At 42.3% G+C, this 24216-nt stretch overlaps 1 protein-coding gene across 1 annotated transcript in view; it reads right to left on the bottom strand.

The window, feature by feature from the left end:
- Positions 1 to 2357: 2357 nt before the first annotated feature.
- Positions 2358 to 24216, bottom strand: part of LOC117158234 (retinal homeobox protein Rx1) — a 44778-nt gene continuing 22919 nt past the window's right edge. Inside the window, exons 3-5 of the mRNA XM_033336901.2 lie at positions 6046 to 6143; positions 5209 to 5387; positions 2358 to 4871 (exon numbers count right to left, since the gene is read on the bottom strand). Coding sequence (XP_033192792.1) covers positions 4708 to 4871; positions 5209 to 5387; positions 6046 to 6143 — 441 coding nt within the window. The 3' untranslated portion in view covers positions 2358 to 4707. The remainder of the gene's footprint in view (positions 4872 to 5208; positions 5388 to 6045; positions 6144 to 24216) is intronic.

The following is a 24216-nucleotide window of genomic DNA, read 5'->3' as shown; positions in this document are numbered from 1 at the left end:
ATATATACGTATTACCGACCGATGACCTCCAAGATAAATCAATTACCACGCAGGTTTCTTGGTTACGATGCAATCAAAAAACAAATAGTTGTTCTAATTCTAGTGTCATTATTATGAGACGGCAAGTGGCTGACGCGTTTAACTTGTTCTACTTACATAAACAATTATTGATGATTCACGTCGTTAAAACATCTTTGCATAATCGAGGTAATGCTATTAGCGAAATACTCGAGTCACAAGCTACAATTTAAATATCAGTAGTGATCGATCGCATAACAACAACAAGTCGCGTAACAAACGAATCAAATTTTAGAAGTAATTTTATAAATTTTAGAAAATTATTTACAAAATTGTAGAACTCGTATCTTGTCATTAATATTTATATCATTTACATTATTCACTAATATTGTTTAGTCGTAAATAACTGTGCAAGAATTTACGACATTAATTTTAATTCATTTTTTCAAGCTGTTACATTTTCTAAACGAACGCTCAATGTAGTCGAGCAAGTTAAGAAAATAACGTATTGTAATCATAATTGTTATTTGTCTGTCCATTGTCTCAGCCTGAAAAACAGAAGGAACTGAAAATACTATTTTCCCCTATCTTGTCTTTTCGATCTAAAGTCTCTGTTTGCCCTCTCTCTCGATTCATTCCTTAATTTTTCCACCGTGTCACATCCCATAATTTTTCATCCGCGTGATACACACACACTTTGAAATTTCCAACGAAAGTTCCCGAGATAGAAAAGAGATTCAAGATCACGCGGACGTACGCGATTTCACGGGGTTTCTTCCGTACAACTATATCACTGTCGGTAGCTCACTTCTCGGCCCCGAGAGTATTATTAGTCTTTGGAGTTAGGGAGTACGCATGGACTCGAATCTCCAGGCTCGCTCGCATGGTTAACTTCTGCAAACAGGAATTACCATTTTATTGGGCGAGTTCTGCCACCCTCTTACCGCCGCCCCCTTCCCAGCCGCCCTCTCTCTTTCACTCTTTCTCTCTCTCTCTCTCTCTCTCCCTCTCCCTCTCTTTCTCTCTCTCTCCCTGCTGCCGCACTTCACAGCGACCCCTAACGCGACGATTGGAATACCTAATCGTTCAGGGACCATTCAGCACCATTGTTTCAGCGAGCCGGCGTTGTTGGTGCTGTTAACGTCGAATCCTTTCACGCCCCGTCACCGCGCCCGCCCTCGCTTTTTTCCCCAGTCACCCTCGAAAAAGGTAACCAGCCAGAGCCGCGTCTCACCACCTCGCGCCTCCCGCTGATTTATGCAGTTTTTCAGATTTTCCGCTTTCACTTTTTTGTTTTCTATTATATTTTTCGCTCTTTTTATTTTTGTAGAAGCGGGTTGATCCTTTGTAGCCCCTGTGCACGATAGATGAGTTACGGGGTGGTAGACGCGTTTTTCGATTATGATTCTACCCCGCTGGTGGTTTGAGAATACTGTCGAGATCACGCTTTCGATTTTTAGGTGGCCAGAGTGGACTTGGCTTCGTTAGTTTTTTAATTGGAGACGTCAAATAGCGATTTACCGCTGTTCTCAGAGATTTATGTTGGAATTTTTTTCTTTGTTAAATTTTCGATAATTTGATTTCCTTATAAATTTGCGGTTTCTGTTGGACAGAAAAATATTACTCGATTGATTTCCAAATCCAAAGCGTTTTCATCAGCGAAACGAAATGCTATTTTTCTACATGCATTCAACTGTCAACACCCATTGCTAACTATACTAATCGAAACATTCGTACAGTGATTCTTAATAATTCTCTCGATTAGTTTTTGTACTCTTTCACCAAAACGTTTCAGCTGCTAGAATTCACCAGGGCGGTTCTTCGATTTCAATTAAGTCGAAAGTAAGACGAACAATGAGGCGCGCGGCGCCAACTTGTCCCGGCATTCTCCGCGAAATTAATTAAGCCTTAATTGAAATCGTTCTTTGAAATGCTAATTCTTTAACAAATACGCGCGGCCGCGCGCGGAACAATTAAAAATCCGTGGCTCCTCTTTCCTCCCTTTCCCCTCCTCGCTGAAAATCGTCCCGCCTTTTTTCTTTGTGCGTTATTAACGCGTGTCCATCGAACGAAACGATCGATCAGAGGGACGAGTCCCTTAGAGGAGGCGCAGAAAAAGGAGAACGGGACGAAACCGGTCGATCGATGCGCTCGAAAAAAAGGAGCCGACACAGACAGAAGGGAAAAAGGACATTTCATCAAGGTTTCTCGCAAAAACGTGCAATTTCATCGTGACCCAGGCGAATTTCCTCGATGCTCCGTGGTTTTCTGCTCTCGTGGAGCCAACGGGGAGGAAAAGTCTGTTCAAACAAACGTGTGGTATGATTAAATATGTACATCAAATTTTATTTCATCACGAGCAGGTATATATACAAATAGACATTCGGGGGTGGGTAACTGTCTACGTTCTCTCTTTACCCTCTACTTAGTTTTCTCACGCCGCTTCATGGAAGCTAACTGGCAAACGAATCATCGTTACGTGAACACTTCGTATTGGAATCAAGTAGTTTGACGGATAAGACGATATTTATACGTTTCATCGAAATAAAGGAAATAGGGGACGAGTTACAGAAGTTGTAATATTTCAAAGACAACTGTTTCTGTATCCGCACAAATTCATTTTCTATATATTAACATAAAATTGGTACTAAAGCCACTTTGGCGTTTCTTTCTCCGATCAAGCCCTTTGATTCCACGGTAGATCTAGCCAGTCCCCTTCCAAGATCATCGTATCTGCATACCGTAATCGTTTAGTACGTAACTATATGCACAATTCTTCGCCTTAACGTATTAATACTGCAGAATATTGTTTATGTCAAAATGCGTCGCCTCACTTCGGATCTTTTCGAATCTCTATGCTACAAGAAATATTGATCTAGTCTGTGAGGGTTCGCCGCAATAACTCGATCTGTTTCGATCGAGCGACTCGCTAACAAATTTTGGAAGAATCTCGCCTCGTTAAAAACAAGACACTCGACGCTTTACGTTCATTCGATAATTAATCGAATGATCGTTCGCGCGAGCTATTTACGTTAGTTGTTATTCTTCGCTCAATTCCTCATGGTCTCTCTCATCTACGTTTCGAATGAGTGGCAAGTGTCGTTCGTAAAATAGCAAATATTTTTTAGTCTCGTCAACGCTCGTTTCGCGCTCGTTCTATCCGAGGTACATGATTATCAAACAATTATGCTAATCGCATTTTCGATACAAGACCAGTTTACACCAGAAAACGATCGCTTCGACTGGCACGGGCCACTGACCCTTCGCGATTTGCACCGATTCATTTCGTCGACATAGCCATTTTGCATATTTGAACGCCCACTGAATCGACTCGAGCAACTGCCACTCCACTCACGTGATTCGTCTTGTTCTAATAATATTCCGTAATCCCGGGAAACGTACTTCGAACGCCTGATTCGAAGGAACATTTTCGGTTTTCGTGACACCATGATTAAGATTGAGATGGAAGTTTAAAGGATTTCAAGTACCGGACACTTTTTAAATTAACTGGTTTCCACCGGGTTGATTTTCAACTTTTGATTCATAGCTTTCGGTGATCGGTACTTTGAGACTGCGAAGCTTGAAGTAATGCATCGTAGTGGTTTGCAAACCACATATAACCTTCCGACCGAAATCTTTGTTAACCATTAAATTTAGAACACGAGCGTAATAAATGTAAATTTCGAAATCGTGTTCTAAATTTGGCGAGCATTTAATTTCCAGTCGAAAGTACCGTCTACGTTCTTATCGTAACTCGTGGCTTCGATGCCGAATCTTTACGTCACGAATCTATACATATTTGTCGTTTGAACGTGCCAGATCGTCAATCGCATCTCAGAACGCGCGCAAAATAAAACTTTTGTCCACACGGTTCGATTGGAACATCGTTTCTCGCGGTCTTTAACCTCGTTTAAAATTATACTTAATATATTACTTACTGAATTCGTATCGTTCAGGAAGTTAAGGGAGGGGATCCTTCGTGGCTCTCGAGCTAACTGAAACGAATCGTCTTTGCATCTTACAGCTATTCTCCATCCGCAACGCACTACGAAAAGTCTCTGAACCTTTTACTTTTCTCGTTTATTGCACTATAATCCTGAACTAGTTCATACACGGTACCAAAAAACCGACCATCCAATGGAACGGGACATTCGAGCTCGATACTTTTCGATAATCAAACATCTCCTCTTGCTGCTTTTTATCTGTCATCGCCGAGGCTACTCGAACGAACGGCTCCATCGTCCCGTATCAAAGAACGATATAACAAATTTGATTTATCAATCAGCTAGGGTAATAACTTGGCCCAACGAGAGAAAGACTAGCCTTCCCCTCCTCTCGTTCTCGATTACCACTGAAAATTAGTACTCGAACGCGTTAATCGTCCCTTTCTCTCGGCGAACGTTATTCGCTCTTGTACTCTTCGGCGTATTCGATAACCGATAAAACGGCTTCAACGTCGGGATAAAAACGACCAGTTCATGAAGTCGTCCACCGACCGTAGAAAGAGGGACGAGAGGAACGTATTTGTCGATCCGTCTGCCTGTTACCGGACAGTTTCTTCGTTCTGGAAGGATCCAGTCGCAGAGAAAGCGGTAGTTTCGCTTCTCGTCACGCCCGCGGTGTTAGAAGCGCGGCCACGGCCAGCCTGTACTTAGATTCATACTGCCTTCCTGGGTCGTACGTTAAACTTCAGACCATTTGCAATCCTTTGGTAATGCTCTCGACGTGCTCCTTAGCTCGCATTCTTAGAGCCTGGATGCTCGTTGTGCGCGGATCGTGTCCTGGAGGACTCGGTGGCGCTGCTGCAACGTGACCTCCGCTTCCTATGCTCGTCATTCCTCCGCTTAGGGTACCTGTCATCCGAGAAAATCATTTTTGTTTCATCTGGCGTTCGATTAATATCGTTATAAATTCTAATAAATACTACGAGTAGCAAAATCGAGTTCACACTTTCGTCTCAAACGAAAGCGGATCGATGCAAGTTTATGTAATGATAAGCATAGAATGACGGAAATTTTAGTGTCGAAGTTGAGTTCTTGAATCGATTTTTTCAAGTTAGAGAATGTCGTTGCTTAGAATTTAGGACACTAAATTTTGGAATTTCTCAAAAACTGTGCAGCAACGTTCAGTAGGTTCCGAAGTAAGTTTCTATAGCAATTTCAGAAAATATCGTTAGAATAATAATTTTACCTGGGACTGCGCTTCCAACGGCTCCGACGTTTGGTGGTGACGGCAGTCGTCTCGGAGACGTTAGATAACTGGGATATCCTGTGTGAGGTGCAGCCAGAAAGCCAGGAAGAGCGCTTAATAGACCTGGAGGAGTGAGCCAAGGATCTCCCGGTAGACCCAAAGCCGGGCCAGCTACGTTTCTGCAACGAAAACGATATATTTCAATCGATACGTTTATTCGCCAATTTATACATATATACATTAACCCAGATATGCTTGTCATGCTTCCAGAAAGTTAAATACGTACAAAATATATTCCCCGTCTGTTTCATTATTTTTGCAGTATAGTATAAACAACAGCTCTATCGGAATTTAATCGATACATTCGATTTAAATCTTAAGCAAAGAGAAATATTATTTTGAAAAATTTTGTAAGAAAAAGAAAGAAAAAGAATTGAAGAATATTTAGATTAATTATTATTTTATATGCAAGGTGGTTGGTAAATGGTGGTACAAGCGGAAAGGGGGTGATTCTACGCGAAAAAAGAAGTCGAAAATATAGAATAAAAATTTTTCGTCTGAGACTTTGTTTTCGAGAAAATCGACTTTGAATTTTCGCTCGGTACGCGTGCACTTTATCACGTTTCGTTATAACGTTGTCTCGATGGAAAAATTTAGAAAAAAAAAAAAATAAAAAAAAATTTGTATTCTATATTTTCGACTTCTATTTTCGCGTAGAATCACCCCCTTTCCGCTTGTACCACCAGTTACCAACCACCCTGTATACATATATTACTCGGGAATATCTAAATTAATACTAATACTATAATAAATCATATACAATTATTGAAACGTTACCTCATATTGGCTGGATGATGGTATTCGCTGAGGCCGAGTCTCGCGGCTTCCATCTTCTCCTGTCTACGCCATTTTGCTCGCCTATTCTGAAACCACACCTGAAACATAAAAACACGCAACCATTTATCATACATGCGCTACACGCTAAATGCAGCTTCGCTTTCGTATTTCGCGAGAAGTCGATCGCGAAAACGTTCGGTTTCGTGGCGATATAGCGAAACGAGGTTACATTCGCCATTCGTGTAACTTTCAACGGAAAGTCATGCATTCGAATCGTACGGTTTTGCCGTCGGAAACAGAGAGCAGCTACGTGAAAAGCAGCAAGTTCATCGTGAAGTTAGTAGAAAAATTCCTCTTACACGAATCGAATGTTGGGAGCTTTACGAAGAGCTTCGAAAGGAGAAGACAAGCCGCGAGCGAGAGTAGCCAGAAAATGGAGTTCCTTTGGCGATTCACGATACCGTGCAGGCGAGAAAAGTGGCTAGCAAAGCTCTCTTATCCTCTTTCTCCGATTCCCATTCTTACACAACTCTCTTTCTCCCTCTTACCTTCTCACCCTAATCTTCTGTCTTTCTTAGTCTCATTCATCCACCCTATCCGTGGCATTCGTTTCTTCGAGTTGGCTGTCTTGCTCGCTCAGAAATGGGAAAGGAGAGTTGCGGAGAAATGTCTCTGGGCGGGGCGGTCCACCCCTGGAGGCAGCACGGGCCAAGAAAAGGAGGTAAGAAGAGAGCTCGTAGGGTGAGAAGAACCCGCGCGGGGACCACCCTTCTTCGACATCAAGAGAGTAACGAGGGTAACTGTGCGGGGCGAAATCGAAAGTGAGCGACGTGACGGCGCTCTCACCGATCCCGAGGTGGACCGAAAGAAGGGCAGGAGAGAAGAAACGCGGCACTCGTGACACTCGAGGAGGGAACGAAAAGGACGGTCGGCCATGTTGATTTCTTTATTGTAACATGGCTGCTGTTGGCAGCCCGCTAAAGTCTATCGCGATAAGTATCGGCTGCTGGCTTCTCGCCTTATGAATTATTCAGCGCCGCAGAGACACGCCGATACCCCCTATTCCGTTTTGATCCGTGACGAATGTACGGGAGCGAGGGAGAAAGTAAATTTCAAGAGGGAGACCAAGACGTGGAGAGAGGGAAACGTCGATGCGAACGATCGGTATGGACATCCTTTTTTTGGCTCTGCTCTGTGAAATCGCATCGTCACGTTTGCGTACGTTGCCATGCTCGCGCGTTCGTGCTCGTTGTGTACGAACAAATAATTGGCTCGTTAAGCATCGAAATACAAGATTTAAGGACTAAAGCAAAGTGCTGTAACACTCGTAGGTTTTTCGAAATTTAGGCAGAAACGTGGATACATTTGTTTTGGAACCGTGTTCCTCTCGAACGACGCTTATCGAGTTTCATTTTCGAGAAATTCCGATCGTTTACACGACCGTCGGCTTCCATCGGCGCGTTTGGATACAACGAATAAACCAATCGGATTGGCGCGGGAATCTGCAGATCCTGAAATCGGATTTCCCAGCAAGACTTCCGTCGCAACGAATATCCTGCTCGTCTCCGGTGGGCCACGAGGAAACGCGCGTGCGTCTCCACACAAACTATATCCTATCTCGTCGTCGTCGTCGTCCCACGTCGACCTAGACGATATCGTAGCATTTCTCTCTATCTCGTTTTATTGTGTAATCCACTTCATAATTTCCCGTTTAACTCCCTGAATTCTCTCGTCATCTCCCTACTATCTTTTCTCTCTCCTTCTCAATCTACTTCACTCCTTCCACATACCGTTTCGTTGCAACGAGGAGAAGTGTCGCGTTCGAATAATAAATAACGAATAAATTGAATGTCCCGTCGTCGTCATCATCGTCGTCGTCGTCGTCGTAGCAGACGATCGTGACGAAAGAGAAACGGCTAAAAATACGGAAGGAACGAGAGCATCCGTGTTAACGGGATAACTCTGGTAAAACAGCAATGTTAAAGGGGCGGAGGGGAACGGATATCGAGGCATTCCCGGGCTCATCAGGGCGATATTCCACTCTCGAGGACGAGAAGCAATTTTCTTTCCTGGCTCCGTAGATGAGGAAACGCCATGGACAAGATGCCACGTCGAAATGATGGGAAAATAAGCGAATTTCCCTTCGTATCTCTTATATATCCACTTCTTCCCGTCTTTCATCCTTCCACCGTCTTGTTTTCTCTCTTTGTTTCGCTATATATCCATCTTTCTCACGGTCTCCACCCCCTCGAACAACGACGCCCGTCGTGTATATAAGAATCGTACCCTCCTTCTCTCTTCCCTTCTCTGCAGAAGGAAGGTGAGTTGCTCGTTGGTGGCCGGAATGCTTCGTCTATCCTTTCTTACTGTGTTTCTCTATCGCTCTCGTTCCTCTCTCGCGGAAATATAAAGAACAGGGCTAACGCGGCTTAACCATTTTAGGTCGTAAATTTATTAGAGTAGGTACTTCCATCTTCTCCATCTCCGACCCATCATTCTCCGCCCACCTTCTACGTTTCGCTCCTCATCCTTCGGCTTTCTTCTTTCTCGGCCAGTCAGCCGAGCCATCCGTCCATCCATCCATCCATCCATCCATCCACCCACCACCTTCTCGATGCAGCGCGACGCTCCTCGGCAATGATATTGCCAAGGTAAACTCGCTTAGACGATTTAAATGCAAGAAAATTGGAATAAAATGGAAGTAATTTCGAGATTAAAATTGCACGTTGCGTTTGCCTGCGTGAACGCGGTCTGCCCGCGGGGTGCTCTTCCCAGAGCATCCACGACAACGGATTCTGCACGGAGAAAGCTGCTTTTTTCGGATTTGGTAGCTGTCGATAATTTAAAATTTCTTCGATCACTTGTTACATGTGTAGCATCTAGAACTTTAAACGCTTTATCGACAACGAACTTTTACTCCCAACAGCGACCTATTTTTGGGGACATTTTTAGAAGATGGAAAAGAACATCGATCGCTTCTATTTTAATTACTTTAAAAAACACAGTACGATTACCTTCTATAAATAGATCGCGACTTTCCATACACTCGTGCGAAATTCGAAGGAGCAAAGATACATGAAACATCCATGGTAGCATTCGCGTTGTAATATTTAGTGGGCGAAACAAATCTGTTTCGGAGCAAGACGTAATAAAGTTTTTTTGTTGGTAAACACATCAACTGAGATATTAATCGAAACATTAAATAACAAAGAATATATACATAGCTTTTAACTACAAAAGAACTACAATATTCTTCGCTATCAAGAACCGAGCGTCGTAACGATAAAAAGGAAATGATGGAACAACACGCACACATAGCTGAGATGTAATACACTACGATGGCTGCAGAGAGGTAACGGTTGCACGATTTTCGTTAACGATTTTCCCTTCCATTTCGCGCGCTGGTTACGCTCGAAACGCGGCCGAAATCACGTTCACGCCAAGCCCCGTTACTTTCGACAGAAAACCACTTTGCTAGGTTGGCGCGCTTTGCAGTTGGACCCGGAAAATCTCGGTCCCCGGTTTCGGGGAGAAAAGAAGCTAACAGAGTGGTCGTTTACAGGGAAATATCGACGTTAACGTCATTCAGGCGGCCGCGTAACAGCTTTCGTCGATCACTATCGCTATACGGTGACGAGACAAGCTCGTCGAGACCCGCGTATCGCGGCAAAAATCACTTTTCCATCCGGTTGTTGCCATTTCTTTCATCCCCCCTTCCTTATCCCAGCTATTCCCAATCATCCCGCCAAGTTCGAGAGCGCATCGTTCCGGGACGATGATCGCTTTATCCTTGCCGACGACCCACGAATTCGGATTAGCGCCGGTAAAAAGGTATTCGAGAGCCGCTCACGCCACGTCGAACTCATTGTCGTTCGTGCTGGTATTAACAGATTTCACCTATTGTTCGACTACTATGGTGGCCTTAAGTTTGCCGAAGGAGTTGCGAACTCGAAGAGGTGTCAGCGTGTGTTTCACGCGTCTGCGGTCTCGCGTTTGCTCTTTAGGTTGCAACTTTATACTATTTTCTGTCGTCACCTTCTAGAGAGTTCTCTGCAGGAAGCTCGCGAAACATCAATTAATCGATGCCGCTTTTTGCAAATTTGTCAACTTTAACTCATATTTGGATCTAGGATTCAACGTTCGTTTGTTCAATTTTTTGTGCACGAATGACTTACACAGCTTTACTCGTAATGTCATCACTTTTCGCCACTTTTCAAGTTAGGATACTAGTCAGACTCGCGTCTCCTTCTATGCTCGATATGTATATTTCACGTCACGACAGTTTCGTGCGAGTCGTAAGCTCGATACGCGGTTATCTTCGCTATATTCGTCCAATAAACTGTCTCGCACAATGGTGAGAAAATTATTATTACAAAGAAGATCAGTCTTTAGCAATCTACACATATACGATATATTTAATAAGGAGAATAGTCATTGATTTTTTAAACTTTCTAAAGCGTCGTGAACCATACGGTTAAATAGTAATCTAGATCTTGTACGTGAATATGTAATTATATATCCTAAACAAAAATTATAACTAAAGACAAAGCTCTATTTTGCAATAGAATTATACCTCAGCAAGCGCATAGAGATTGAGAGAAGATTCACACAAACAATGCATTCTCCCTACCACAGGTACTGTAAAACGGACCGGTGTTTCCAAATGCAAAAAAGGTACGTTGGATATCATTTATTTCTCCTTCGAGCATATTACAAGTTTATCAAAGCTCTATCGTGGACGTAGCGCGACACAGGAAAGGGATAGACGGGAGGCGGACACGTTTCGAATATAAGGCTAGATTCCGGTCCAAGGCACTGTGACCGTGGTATGCATAGAGAAGGGAGATGTTTGGAAAGGGTTGGAGTCTATTATTCAGCGTGCTTTTTATACCCCCCTCCCAGAAAACCACTCTCCTTCTCTACCCTCTAGTCCTATACTATTTCCCCCTTCTCCTTCGAGGCCCTGTCAAACTGTCGTGCAAATTCAATTCTATACAGTCGTTCTCATTTCGATTCGAGTCGAAGGCCGTGGCAGAAGCGTGCCGAGCAGAAAGGGCCAGCGCACAGCCTGGTCGTCTATGCACCCGCACTGCGGATACGTTCGAGGATAATTGACGATGCGGCGTGACTCGTGCAGCGTGCGAGTTAAATCAATTCCACCGGGTGGAGGGTGGTCAGTTTCTAGTTAAACGGAACGAGCTGGTTCGCTGATCGGTCCGACTTTCCTAAACGTTTTGATTTTCCACGTGATTTTCCGCCTATTCCCACGGCCATCCCGATCATCGCCTATATTTCTTTCTCGTTATCCAACGCGAATACTTTTTGCCTCCGATCGATTTCTAATTCGTGGATTTTATGTTTTAAGCTGAGTATATAGGTTTTACACACGAGCTGTTCAGGAGCCAAATTCTGCAGTCAACTCCGGAAATTGAAAGATATAAACTCCATTTTCTCGAATTTATCTTGAAATTTATCTATTCTAAATTTGATATCGTATTCGTTCGTTCCTCGAGAATTGAATGTTAATCGCGCACTTGTGTCACGAAACTAAGTAATTGATAAAAAGTGGAGTTATTCAATTTGATCCCTGAGAGATCAGAATTTATTTAGATGTAAATAGGACAGAGATTTTTGTTTAAGTAGAGAATTTGTTTAAGTAGAGAGGGTTTGGAATTTGAAGGTAAACGTGTTAGGATAAAGGATGAGCGTCACTGGGAAACTCCTCCAATAAAGCCACCCCTGTCGTTGCGTGTAATCACCCTTAAACACTCCAACGCCCCGGTCTAACCCCAGCGTACTGCGATACAATACTAATGTGCTACAAATAACATCCCAAACACGAGGCGATTTCACTTCTACAATGAGGCTAAACGGTTCCATGTACGACAACGACGGATACGAAGGCATCGGATCGTTCGCTCGTTGTCGAGAGGATCCTTGTACACACCCGTTGCCGAACAATGAGCCTTGTTGTGCGTTTCTTTTCAAGGCAGATCATCGAGGATCGTTTTTGCCAGGAAGTCAATCGATGATGAAACTGTAGAAATTATGTGCATATATTTCCTGATTTCGTGGTAAGAAATAGAATTGAGAATTCGATGTTTAACCCACATGTAGGCGATCAAAATGCTGCAGCTATCCAACAAATGCATAAAAAAGTTTGAAATTTTTGCACAAGTCGACGTAAAAATATATACAAAAAAAAAATAGAAATTTAGCACGTGATATTATAAAAATATAGAGAAAAACATAGGAATATTCGATTTCTTGGAATTTCCTATATCTCGTTCATCTCAAATTTTTCAACGGTATTTGAATCAAGAGGATATAACCTATGGATTTTAAACTACAATTGCTAATCTATCGTATTTTTATTTATAACTCTTACAAATAGATGCAACAAACTTTTTGTATCTGTATATCCACGCTAAAGTTGACGAAAACATAGTATCTGATCGAAAGATACACAATAGCAAAAAATTTCACGATAAATTTATTAGATACTTAAAATTTTTAACGATGCCGGAGAGCCGTGTTTGCTTACGCTGTTCGCTGGTATTTATCGAGCTCAAAAATAAACAAACGAATATTCTGGTTATTTGATTAATTGTAAAGAGAGAGAAAGAGAGAGAGAGAGAGAAAAGGGGAGACACGATTATGTAAAGTACCAAAACGATATTAATCGCGGTTAAACAGTCGCTTAATCGATGCGCTTAAAATTGTCCTACTTTGCTTTCCTGTTCTATTTGCGACCCGTTCCGCGCCATTTGTACAGTTGGTTCTTCTATCTTTTTAATGGCGAGTCAAGTACCGAGAATAAATGTTATTAATACGCCCCCAGAGGACGCGGTCTTTTCAGATAACAAAGGATTATTAGATTGCAGTTAATCTAAATATAGAAGGACGGAAAGTGAAGGCAAATGCTGGTATAATTCTAAAGGAAGAGGAAACCGTGCGAGCCAATGAGAATAATATACTGGCAATTACGTGCAAGGGGCTTGCTCAACGTTTCCTTTTCCTTTCTTTCCTTCGTATGCATTCCTCTCCTTCATTTTTTCGTTCAAGGATTATGAACGATCGACTTTCTCAATGATCGGAGAAACACGGAAGTGTCAAGAACACGAATCATGCCCTGAAATTCGATCCTTCTTATTAAGACCCTGTCGACGTCGAAAGAAAGAGGGGTTTAAATCGAACGCAGAATACAGGGGCTGGCCGTTACCGAGGCAAAAATAGTTCAAAAAACCTGTGAAAATTCTGCAGCTTTTCTGCTTAAGAAAATACCAATCGATTCTGGCATGTGTTAAGCATCTGTATACACGTTATTTCGATCAACACAGGTAACCTTTTAATCGTTACATTTACATACTACGAAATAGAATTACGCTTTAGTAATTACACTATATGTTCTACATTAATAGACACATAATAATATTCTCGTTAGTATTATTCGTTTTGTTAAGATGTTCGTAAATATTAAAACTGGTTTCATACGAATAAGAGAATATTCATTGATCAGGATTTTGTACTTGTTCCAGAAGATTTAATACATTTACCAAAAGTAAAGTTTGTTGGAACTATTTACAAAAGTTGCAATAGAAACACAATAGATTAATAAGTATGTATTGAATTTCATAAATTGATTTAAATCCTATTAAAAAATTTGGTAAGGATTAAATGGATTCCAGAAGATTTCTGCAACATCTGGATCTGAATTGTAAAATTCGAATCGTACATTTTGCAATACTTGCTATCTAAATATCGCCGCTTGTATTAAGTTCTTTCTCTCTAATCAAATCTCCACGATTTAATCGTCCCCACACGAATGTAATTCTTACATTCACAATCGACACTTCTTTCGTTCGAGTTTACAAAAACCACCGAACATCCGGCACGAGCACAGCTATCAACGTTCTCGTTAATTAACCATCCTCCAAGTTATCCGGGCCGTTTGAACCGCAGTCGAATCGCGGCGAAATCAAAGCCAAGGATCCTTTATCCGACGGCGGAGCTCCGGCTGTCATCAGCCTCGTGGTCTCGTTTTAAAAAGTCGGTCACAATGCGAGGTGGCCGAGACAACGGGCCGCGCCAGACTCCGACCTAATCACGAGGGTGTATCGCGTGAATGAGCCCCGCAGAAATTCGGCAAATTAGCCTTATGGCCCTCGTATTTTGACACCGCGCGTTCATTGTCCCGCCGTGGACTCCCTTTCTCGCTTGCCAGCCGCGGAATCGGATTCAACTGAATGCACCCTTTGTCCGCGAACCTATTTACCAAGCAATATGCTCGTAACCCCGACACGAGACCGACTTCTCCCTTTTTTACTGGATACACCCAAAGACTTGGAATTTTCTCGATGGCTGCACGCGCACGTTGGACCGTTTCGCCGCCATTACGGAGAACCGACGATCACAATGTCGATCGACTTTCGCGGTTGTCTACCATTCTTATTCTTTTTTTTTTTTTTTTCACCCTTATTTTTGAATGGAAAATTGCACAAAGAAAGGAATACGATTGTTCGTATATGGCACAAATGAGTAACAGGATGCCGCATCGTTGTAATGTTGTAACATTTGTGTACAAAATATGCGAAACGTAGTGTAGAAAATATCAATTTTCAAGGTTAATGGCGGACAAGTTTTCAAAAATCGCACCTACCATTCATTGACGCAGGAGTTTGCGAAAAATATCGCTGTCAACGCGACTACAAAGGAAATTAACGGCTACCAACCGGTGAACCACCCCCGATTACGATAATTGGAAGCGGAGAACGGAGCAAAAAAGTGGAAAAACCGCGAGAACGGGCTGAATAAAGGAACTCTTGCGCAGCCGGGTGCAGCGTGGCTGCACGTGAAAATCCGTCGCCGATGTAATAACTCTAATAACTCGTAATAAAGCCCGGCTGGAGTCATATTAGCGTCAGGAGCACGCGTGGGCGCACAAAGGGCGGCCGCCCTCGACAAACACTGTGACTTTTGATGATTATTAACTTCACGGGCCAGCCACGTCGACCAGGAGATGAGTAACGGAGGGAAAAGGTGAAAGGGGAGAGGATCCGTAGGCCCTACACAGTAATCTGTTGCCCCGTAGGCTTTTCTAGTCCTGCTTTCTACCCTTCTCTTCTCCTTCCTCGTTTCACAGAGATCCCTATCTCACTCGCTCCCCCTTCGTCTCTCTGTTTCACCCTTGAAGAGCCAGTCAGCCCTCCTACTACCGCCTGGGAACCAAATTAATAGTTAGTTCTACTGGATATATCTCGAATTCGGTGTATTCCCCGGTGAGTGACCCACCAGCTTCCCTTTCCTTCCTCCTTGTCTCTGGCTGCGTTTGACATCGGTTACTCGTTAAAGGGCCGCGCGATATCTCGATCAAACGAACCTCTTGCGGCCCTCGAATGGGGTTAATTGAACGGGATCGCAGAATTGATAATTTACGGTGCCCTTTGCACTGACCAACAGTTCTTACTCGACTGTTTTCGGTAAACGAGTATGTATACACATATGTATAACGTATGTATACACTCCCGGAAATTTAAATCGGACTATGGTCATATCCTAGTTTTTATGCAAAATTTAGTTCTCCTTAAGTTATTAGTGTATATATACATATGTATGTATAATATGTAAATAAGATCGTGGGCCATCTATTTAGAAAAATATGAGTGAAATAACATTTGAGAAGGCACAGAGATAAGACGAATATTCCCTTATTATCATACAATGCTATACGATTCTACTTATAGATACGAAATTATTTTATCATTTTCGTAATTGTAATGAATCTACGAGATGTAGCTAATCAGATCTAACTTCTTTCCGACAGCCTTTTTTTATAGCGATATTTATCAGCACTCATTACGACTAACTAGGTTTCATTCTTTCAATCATGTCCGTGTAAATACGAATGTCTATAAAAATCTATAGTGCAAGTAATATTCGAGAGAGATTACTTTTTACCCGAAAGCATTGTTCTAAATTCCCTTCGTTGTGCAAACGCCGTTCTGTTATCTCTCTTCGGAGAACAAAGTTTTCCTCGTTTAAGAAAACGGAGGCTTCTCAGATCGTTTATCTCTAGCCGATCGTTCAAACGATTCAAGGAAATCGACGGATACGAGGCGGATCACGGGACAGTTTAGTGTTACTAATCCCTCAGGGGCGCGATTTCCAGGTTGCGCATTCATCGTTCTGCTCGAGTCTCGGCTGCCTACCTGGCGATCCACGTTGGGACGTTCACGGCCAGAAATCTCGAACTCTTGAAACGGATATATTTTCACGAAGTGACATTCATCCCCGTCGGAGAGAGTGGCTCGGTTCTGCCTTTGTAAGGGATCCCCTCACGGTTGCATTTTGCATCTATGCGCCGGTGTCCCGGAGATCCGTGGAGAGCCGCGCATGCAGCGGCAAGAAATTCGATCTTAAACCACTCCGGAAAAAAAGGAGACGAGCCAATGAAGGCGAGGAAAGGAGGGGGATAGAGAAAGGAGGAGGAGGTGGAGGGAGAAGGGGGTAGAGAGGGGGAGGGGCAGCAGCAACCAGTGGAATTGAATACGTTTGTACCTGAGCCCGACAATGGGCTTCGTAATTCGATTACAAGGACCGCCAGCTAATTGTTAATTGCTGGCCTCAGGACCATATGCCGACAAAGGTTTCATAACATTATATGGAATATTAAAACGAGCAGGCACATGCGTGGATTTTCTATGCGTGTGCCCTACATGAAGGCCCTTTGCTGGCCTCGTAACGCGGTTAGGCAAAACCACCGCCACTGGTTCCAGGATCCAATTCCTTCGTGGGAAAAGCCTTCTTTCCTTTCTTTCTTCTTTCGCTCGTTAATGTGTACAAACTTCGGCTTCTTTCCGTCCATCTTTCCTATTGATAATCCCGATTTTAGAAAATTTAGCACGTGTTAATAATTAATTCCTCTAGATGTACAACTTTTAGAGAACTGTTGCTTCTCTTATATCATGTCTCCTACTACTGATTTTAATCTTACAAAATTTCTTCCAAACACAGACTTTTCGAGGACCACGTAGTAACAGGTTAGAAACGAAGACTTTCTGTAATCTATCGAGGATATTATGTCGGTAGAGAGGGGCGGGATAAGGGCGCGATAGTCTTTGGGGAAACAAAAGAACGCAGTGATACGATAACTTTCTTCTTGTCCGCAATTAGCAAGATTTAATCATGCTCGCGTGTCATGCGGCATATCGTTAGAAGTCTCAACTTATATGCATGCAACGTCGCTCTTATCGTCTTCTTTCCATCGAACTCCAAACGCGTAGTCCTCTTTTCTGAACTCGTTAACCAACTCTCAAGGACCGACTCCGCCGCAATTAATTATCCTCGTAATTACATCTGTAATTTGCGTCGAACGACGCTTGCTGACGAGTGCAGCCTTTTTCCAGCCAACTCTGTCTCTTTCTCTCTCTCTCTCTCTCTCTCTCTCACACACACATATTCACTCTCCTCGAGGCTCATCCCGCTTAAACCCGCTCGCGCATTTCGTACCCTTGGTGTTTAACGGCTAATCTGCCAAATGAAGTGTTTTTGTGTTTGAGCACAACACTTCGTCTCAATAGAGGAGCAAAACCGCCCTCGGGAAAAGGGTTGCTCTGACATGATTGATGCTCGAGGGGGCAGAGCAAGGGTCCGCCAACCCTTTTTAGTCAAGCGCTAAACGGAGTGCTTAATTGAGCCACAGACCTCAGAACCTCGGACAGCTAATCTTCCGAACGTATTTACAGAAAACGATGGACCTTTCCTCTTTCTTGTTGCTCGCATGCCACGTTTCTTTCGTCTTTCGACCGTAACTCAGTTTTTTTTGTCCTTACTGTTGGCTATAGCATTTTAGAGCATTATTTTTATTTCTAAATCACGAGAGTTATGTTTTTAACGGCGCCATTAACTGTTATCGGTTTATCGAATAGTAATAACGGTAAGTCGTGACAAGTACAGAAAGAAATAAGCAATTGTAATTCTGCGAAGATGTAGCTTGATTATTGAAAGGTAGTAAAGAAATTTCAACCTTCACCTGGTATCGTTCCTGGTATCGTTCCTGGTATCGTTGACTCGTAATTCTAAAGACGATAAAGATGATATTAAGACTTTGATCTATTTCGGAGAAAATAATTATCATAAGGTGTCCTACTAACGATATCTATACTTAGATAAATTTTCTATTAAAGAAGTTGGCAACAGCCATAATTCAAAATTCCATAGAATCTCGCCCATAATTCTTTCAGATAATAAAAGGTTTGGATTAAATTCCTTAGTGTTAAAATATTTTATTCCAATTCGCATTTTACATTTGTTGGATACAAAAATATGAATTAAAATTATCCTAAAATTAAACTAATCTAACTCAAATCTATTTCAAATTCGCAGGTCATCCGTAGCTCGATAATACCAATTGAGGATTAAAGATACATATATATATTTTCAGTTTCACAAAACCATAAAGTTTCTTTATATTTCACTCGGATTGATAGCGTCCTAAGGATCGACGAGGAAACGATGAATGCTGGCGCGCATCCCCGTCTGAACGCGCGCGCGCACGAACGAAAGGACGAACACTGGCCCGTAATGGAGTTTCCAAATATTCGGGGAGCCCTCGCTCAATTTCGAACAATTTGCATTTAGGGTGAAGTGCAATTAATAGGAGCGGGGTGTTGTCCCGTGCCATTCCACGCCTATTAACACTATATTCCGCGGGAGTTTAGCATATCGAGGGGGCAATATTGAGTTACGCGACAGTAATTATAATACTCGTTAGACGGCGCTGCAAGAGTTTACCCACTTCGCATGCTCTCGCGAGCCGCAGGATCGAAGGATGTGTTTCTGCGCCGACTTAAGGGTCTTGACAGTCTGTTACCGTGAAAACGAACCACGTTCTCAGATCAATTCCCCCTTAAAACATTTAAATTAGAGATGGAAAAAAATGCCTCGTCGATTAATTCGAAAGCGTTAATCACTTAAAGGGTTAAACCTATGTTGCATTCCTCGGGAATTGTTTTCTTAGGAATAAAACACGACAACCTTTATCTGCAATTGTTTCACGAGTTTAAAACGGGAAGTTTATTATCCTTCTGATGGAAGGTTGCTTAATGAAACAGCGGTAACCCGCGAGTTTCGTGTAACTTCGATTAAAAAAGGGGGTTGATCTTTCCGAGAAATCTACGAAGGGCTCGTTCACGCAACTGACGACGGACTTCTACTTATTTTTAAACGAAGAACTTGCGGAAGGGGCGAATCCAAGGAAATTATATCGGGCTAAGTACCGGGAGGTGTTACGAAAAACATAACAAAATGCGATAAGAAAGTTGAATGTTTCTTGCAAACAGATTAGTAGATTGTCGATGTAAAAAGATGAACGTGCAACTCGAAGTGCTTGATTACTGAATATTTTTTCGTAACACTTTTGCGCGTAGTACTATGTAAAAAAAGGTTCTCGAAATTGATCGATGAGAAATGATGAATCTTAGTCTTACGTGGTATATTTTCCCAGTTATCGGAGGTACATTTTCCGAAACATCTTGAAAATATCTAACCGATAATTTTAACCATTAACGTTAACCATTAGAGAGAATCCATTATGCATACAATATCCATATACTTTTACAAACGACTCAAACATATTTTCTACCTATCAAAAAACTTTCTATTCTTAGAAAAATTCTTCGAATTTCCCAATTACACGTTTCATGCTCGAACTCCGAGTTGAGCGAATTCGTCTGACTTATTACGTCCGTTACCACTTGACACTCGATCGAGCTGGCGCAAGTGGACAGACAGTAGTGCTCGACGTTTTTCTGCTTTTCGCTTTCTCGGTGGACCAGGGGGCCAGAAGAGTCTCTCCGACGCGTTCCGTCGCATTATATTCTTTTTCGTTCCTTCGTGACGGCCTCCGTCGCACAGCAGGTGTCCCGCTCTCACGATCTTCGCTATTTCCCGCCACCCCATTTTCTCTCTTCTCCGGACGCCGGGACTGCTCTCGCGCCTAGCACGAGGCCATTATCTTATTTTCCGCCTGGAAACATCGCACCCACAAGAAAAACGATCTGATAGGGGGAAGAAGGCCGACAGAGAAAGCCCATTGGCTGTTCACGCGGAAGATCAGAGGTGCTTGCGTGTAATAACATTTGTATCTGCGAGCGTCTTTCTTTCTTCCCGACGATATCAAGCGCAGTTCGAGATATTCGAGGCCATCAGCCTACCATGATTGGATGGATAGTTCGAATCGTTATTAACGTTGTTGAGTGATGATTTTAAGCTGCTTGCTAATGGTAAAACGAAAAGAAAGACATGAACGACGTGAAAGATGGAAAGAGGTATTTTTCAAGATCAAAGGAGCTAAAATCATGTTCGAAGTCAGGATTATTTAAAAACTATGACGAATCATCCGAGTCGTTTTACTGGCAGTCGAGAAAATTTGAGAGTCATGGAGGATCATCGAGGTTATACTAGTAGCAATCAAGATTGATGAAAGGGTCGTAAAAGTATCACGTTTAAATCATGTCATTGTCACTCAGTCTTATTTTAAGGTCATTAAAAGTCGTCCCATTGGATTTCAAAGTCACTTATTTCCATTTACAAAAGTGTACAATGATGCTCATTTAAAGAATATAATTATTATCTAATAGTCTTGTTCCTCTCGAGTGAACGGTTTGAATCTATTGAAACGGCCCTTATTATGGGACAAATCTACTTAAGTAGATTAAGATATCAATATCCTCCTTCCTGGTTATTATCGTAGTTACGGCAGGAAAGAATTACGGTTGCACAATCATATGTCTTTCTTCTCACGGGATATACCGTATATTATGATACGTTATAAAAGGCGTACAAATAGTAATGGTAAAAGTAGAGGAAGTAAGACACCACTTCATCAAGACATTATTTTGATTTATGTATGTTCGCAATCGAGCAACCTATACGAATATCTTTATCCCGGCGCAACCTGGTGCAAGAATTCTCACTGCCCTCTGCTAAACAGCTTTACGGTGCCACGCATGGGTATTAATATCACGACGCCAAGCTTATGGTTCTCGGTCTACTGACCACGAGGGGTACGAGCAAGTCGGTTGCAACCAGGGAAACAACTATATCCGTTCTACGCTGCCAAACTACGGTACACAATACGGTACATAATTAAATCCATAAAACAACGGTAACTACAAAAAAAAAAAAAAAACGAAGCCATAAAATTCATTTTAATTCAACATCGTCGATCAAAGTCCTTTTCAAAGAAAAGGGAAGGCAATTATCGTGACATTCGCTAATTAAACAAATAGAGATCATTGAACGCGCATAATAATTGAAGAGCTGAAATGTTAAAAGATCTAAATGCAACACAGACAATGATTGTCAATAAATATACTTTTCAATAAAAAAAAAAAGCAGGCCGCCGGCGCATGAGCCACGGCTAACGCGTTCGTTAATTTTCTCTACGCTTTTTCCGCATTGCGTGCGCAATTGCGTCGGGAAGCGGCGCGGAGCCGTCGTGCAGAGATATTCGCGGCAGTAGCCATGGTTACGGGCGTTGATCGCCAGCCCGCTAGGCGGAGGCGGCGTGCGTGACTAATTTGACACCCCGTAGATATAGGTGCGCCTAACCCAGACAGTCACCTGCGATTCGTGCCGGCCTCGTGTCGGTGCTAACGATCACGATTTGGCCCCTTAATAAAACCGAATTAAACGGGCCGACAAGCGCCGCCACCGACTCGCTTCGATTCAAGTTATTCAGTCTAAATAATTGTAAATATAACCCTTTTTAATAAACCGTTACACGCATATTTTCTGATGAATCATTTCCTACACACATATATGTATGTATTCGTGTAAACGGAAAATGCACGACTACCTGAAGCTGTAGGGATAAGCGTGATTGAACGTGTTTTGAAAATATTTATGTAATTTGTCCAAAAGTGAATGAGAGAAATTATGAAATAGAAGAATCGCATGTAAGATGCCTGAATTAATTCTGAAGTGTTATTCGTTGACTCTCCTTCCATTATTATCCGACTATGTAATTTTATTTCCTTATCGATGCTATTCCAAACTAAACTTCTATTTTTCTAGTCCTCCAAAGATAACGTAATAAACATTCTTACGTTAGGCGTTAAAGCAATTGTACTTTTATCCCATAAACGAACGGTGTGTAGTACGTTAAAGATCAAACGATGTGTTTCCCGAGTAAAATAGACGTGGAATTATTGTTTGGAACGAGGGTTAATTGTTTAGGGAGTAGTAAAGGTAGAATATTATTAATGCAGTTCGTATGCAAGAAAATAGTTGTAGAACGACGCGTGTCTCTTGCCTTTGAACGGGGTTTCCATGCCGACGTGACGGTAAATAACGTCAAGCACCGTAGAAGCCCCTTTTATTTCGTACATACGTTCTTGCTTCCTGGTAAAGATGATTTTCTTCCTAGAAACTAACCCGTTTTCACCCTTCCTGTTCTTCTTGTTGAGTCAAGCAGCTCGTACAGGGGTCGCACATACACAGGTATTTCGAGGTTTTCCTCGTACATACGCATGCAAATTACTTTCGCATGATCGTCGAAAACATTTTTCAACGGCGTAAACGCGTACGGCGGTTCCGATTTTCTTTGTAAATGGAACGAAAACAAGGAAGATCGCTTTTAAATTGCGCTCTCAAAAGCTTTCAGAAACGATTGCAGCTTCGATATTAGTTTCACGTCCCACCCCCGTGGTGCCTCCATCCCCTTGCTACCCACGCCCATCTATCACGCTCGACGAATGTATTTCTCGTCGTAGGCGAGAGCGGTTTGAAATTCTTCCGCGACTCGGTGTGCGAGCGGACGAAAAAAATTGTAATCGAATTGGAGTATTTTTCCAATTGGCTATCGTCGAGCGGTCGAGCGCGTCGAACGATCGACCATCCGGCCACGGTGGATTCTTTCTCTCTTTCCCTTTCTCTCTCTTTCTCTCTTCAAATTAGTTGGCCTACCGCGAAAAATCAATCTGCCCGCTTTTTTCCGCCCGTCTCTCCGTGCCTTTTCCACGACGATTGTCGATTCCATTTTCTCTTTTTCGTTCGCTTCGGGAAAATACGCCGGCCATCGATTCGAATTCCCCATGGCGAAATGTCATAGACTCGTCGCGATTTCCGTGCGACGCGTTTTCTTAGGTAATGAATTTCAGCATATAGATCCGGGAATTTGCCCTCGTTCTTTATTTGCCAATTACATTTAGGAATAATTCTCCTAGTAACTTGCATCGAATCGAGAGAATTGCATACATTTAATTTACTATTTCAGGTCAATTCGGCCTTAGAATTTACTTTCTTTGTGCTATCTTTTTCAATTAATATACCAATGAACGATCAAACGAAGTTGATGAGTCTGGCTTTTGAGAAGCTCAGTTAACTTAATATTGAATATAATGTCTATATATTTGGCACGATTTTCGTTTTGCATTATATACCTTATTATTGAACGACAATCACCCTAATCAGCAGGTGTTTCATGATAGAGCCAATTTCGATGAGTGTTTCCAGCGAAGTTCGCCCCTATATCGATTCCAATTCTACCAAATCGCTGGCCTAAGGCATGTTTTTTAACAACCGAACTCGCGATCGCGTGACGGCAAAGCGAAACGCGCGTCGACGATGCGCCTAATCGTATAATACGCAGCAGTAAAATTTTGTTATTCTCTGATTAAGTACGTTGGCGAAGAACGAAAGGTGATTAATTATCTCGTAGTGAAAATTAAATATCTTTCAGCCATAGAAAGTTCTAATGTTAAGCTCATTGATCCTGTTACCGTAAGACAGTAATGAACGGAAACTGCTAAATACAGAATTGAACTTGTGGAATAATCATGGAAGACACTTGTACCACCAATTATCTTTATCTTCTCAAAAACCTCGTACCTTTTCTTTTCCATTCTTCCCTAGCTTCATCCGCCTTTAGTTCGCCCACCTTGTTCACGAGTAGTTCAATTTCCAAACGTCGTCGCGTCGCTCATGAAAATTAATGAAATATCAAGAACAAGAAAATGTAATGGGTTAACCAGAACCGTAAATTCGAAGAATATTGGCAATTACAAGCCATGTAACCTTCTGTAACGAGTATTTATTCAAGAAACCATTTTAACTGCGAGGTTGTCAACGAATCTTTTCCTTTCACGAACCGATTACGAACGTCGCATT

The sequence above is a fragment of the Bombus vancouverensis genome, chromosome 7 (assembly GCF_051014615.1).
Source record: "Bombus vancouverensis nearcticus chromosome 7, iyBomVanc1_principal, whole genome shotgun sequence".
NCBI classification, from domain to species: domain Eukaryota; kingdom Metazoa; phylum Arthropoda; class Insecta; order Hymenoptera; family Apidae; genus Bombus; species Bombus vancouverensis.
This window is presented reverse-complemented; position numbering and strand designations above follow the sequence as displayed.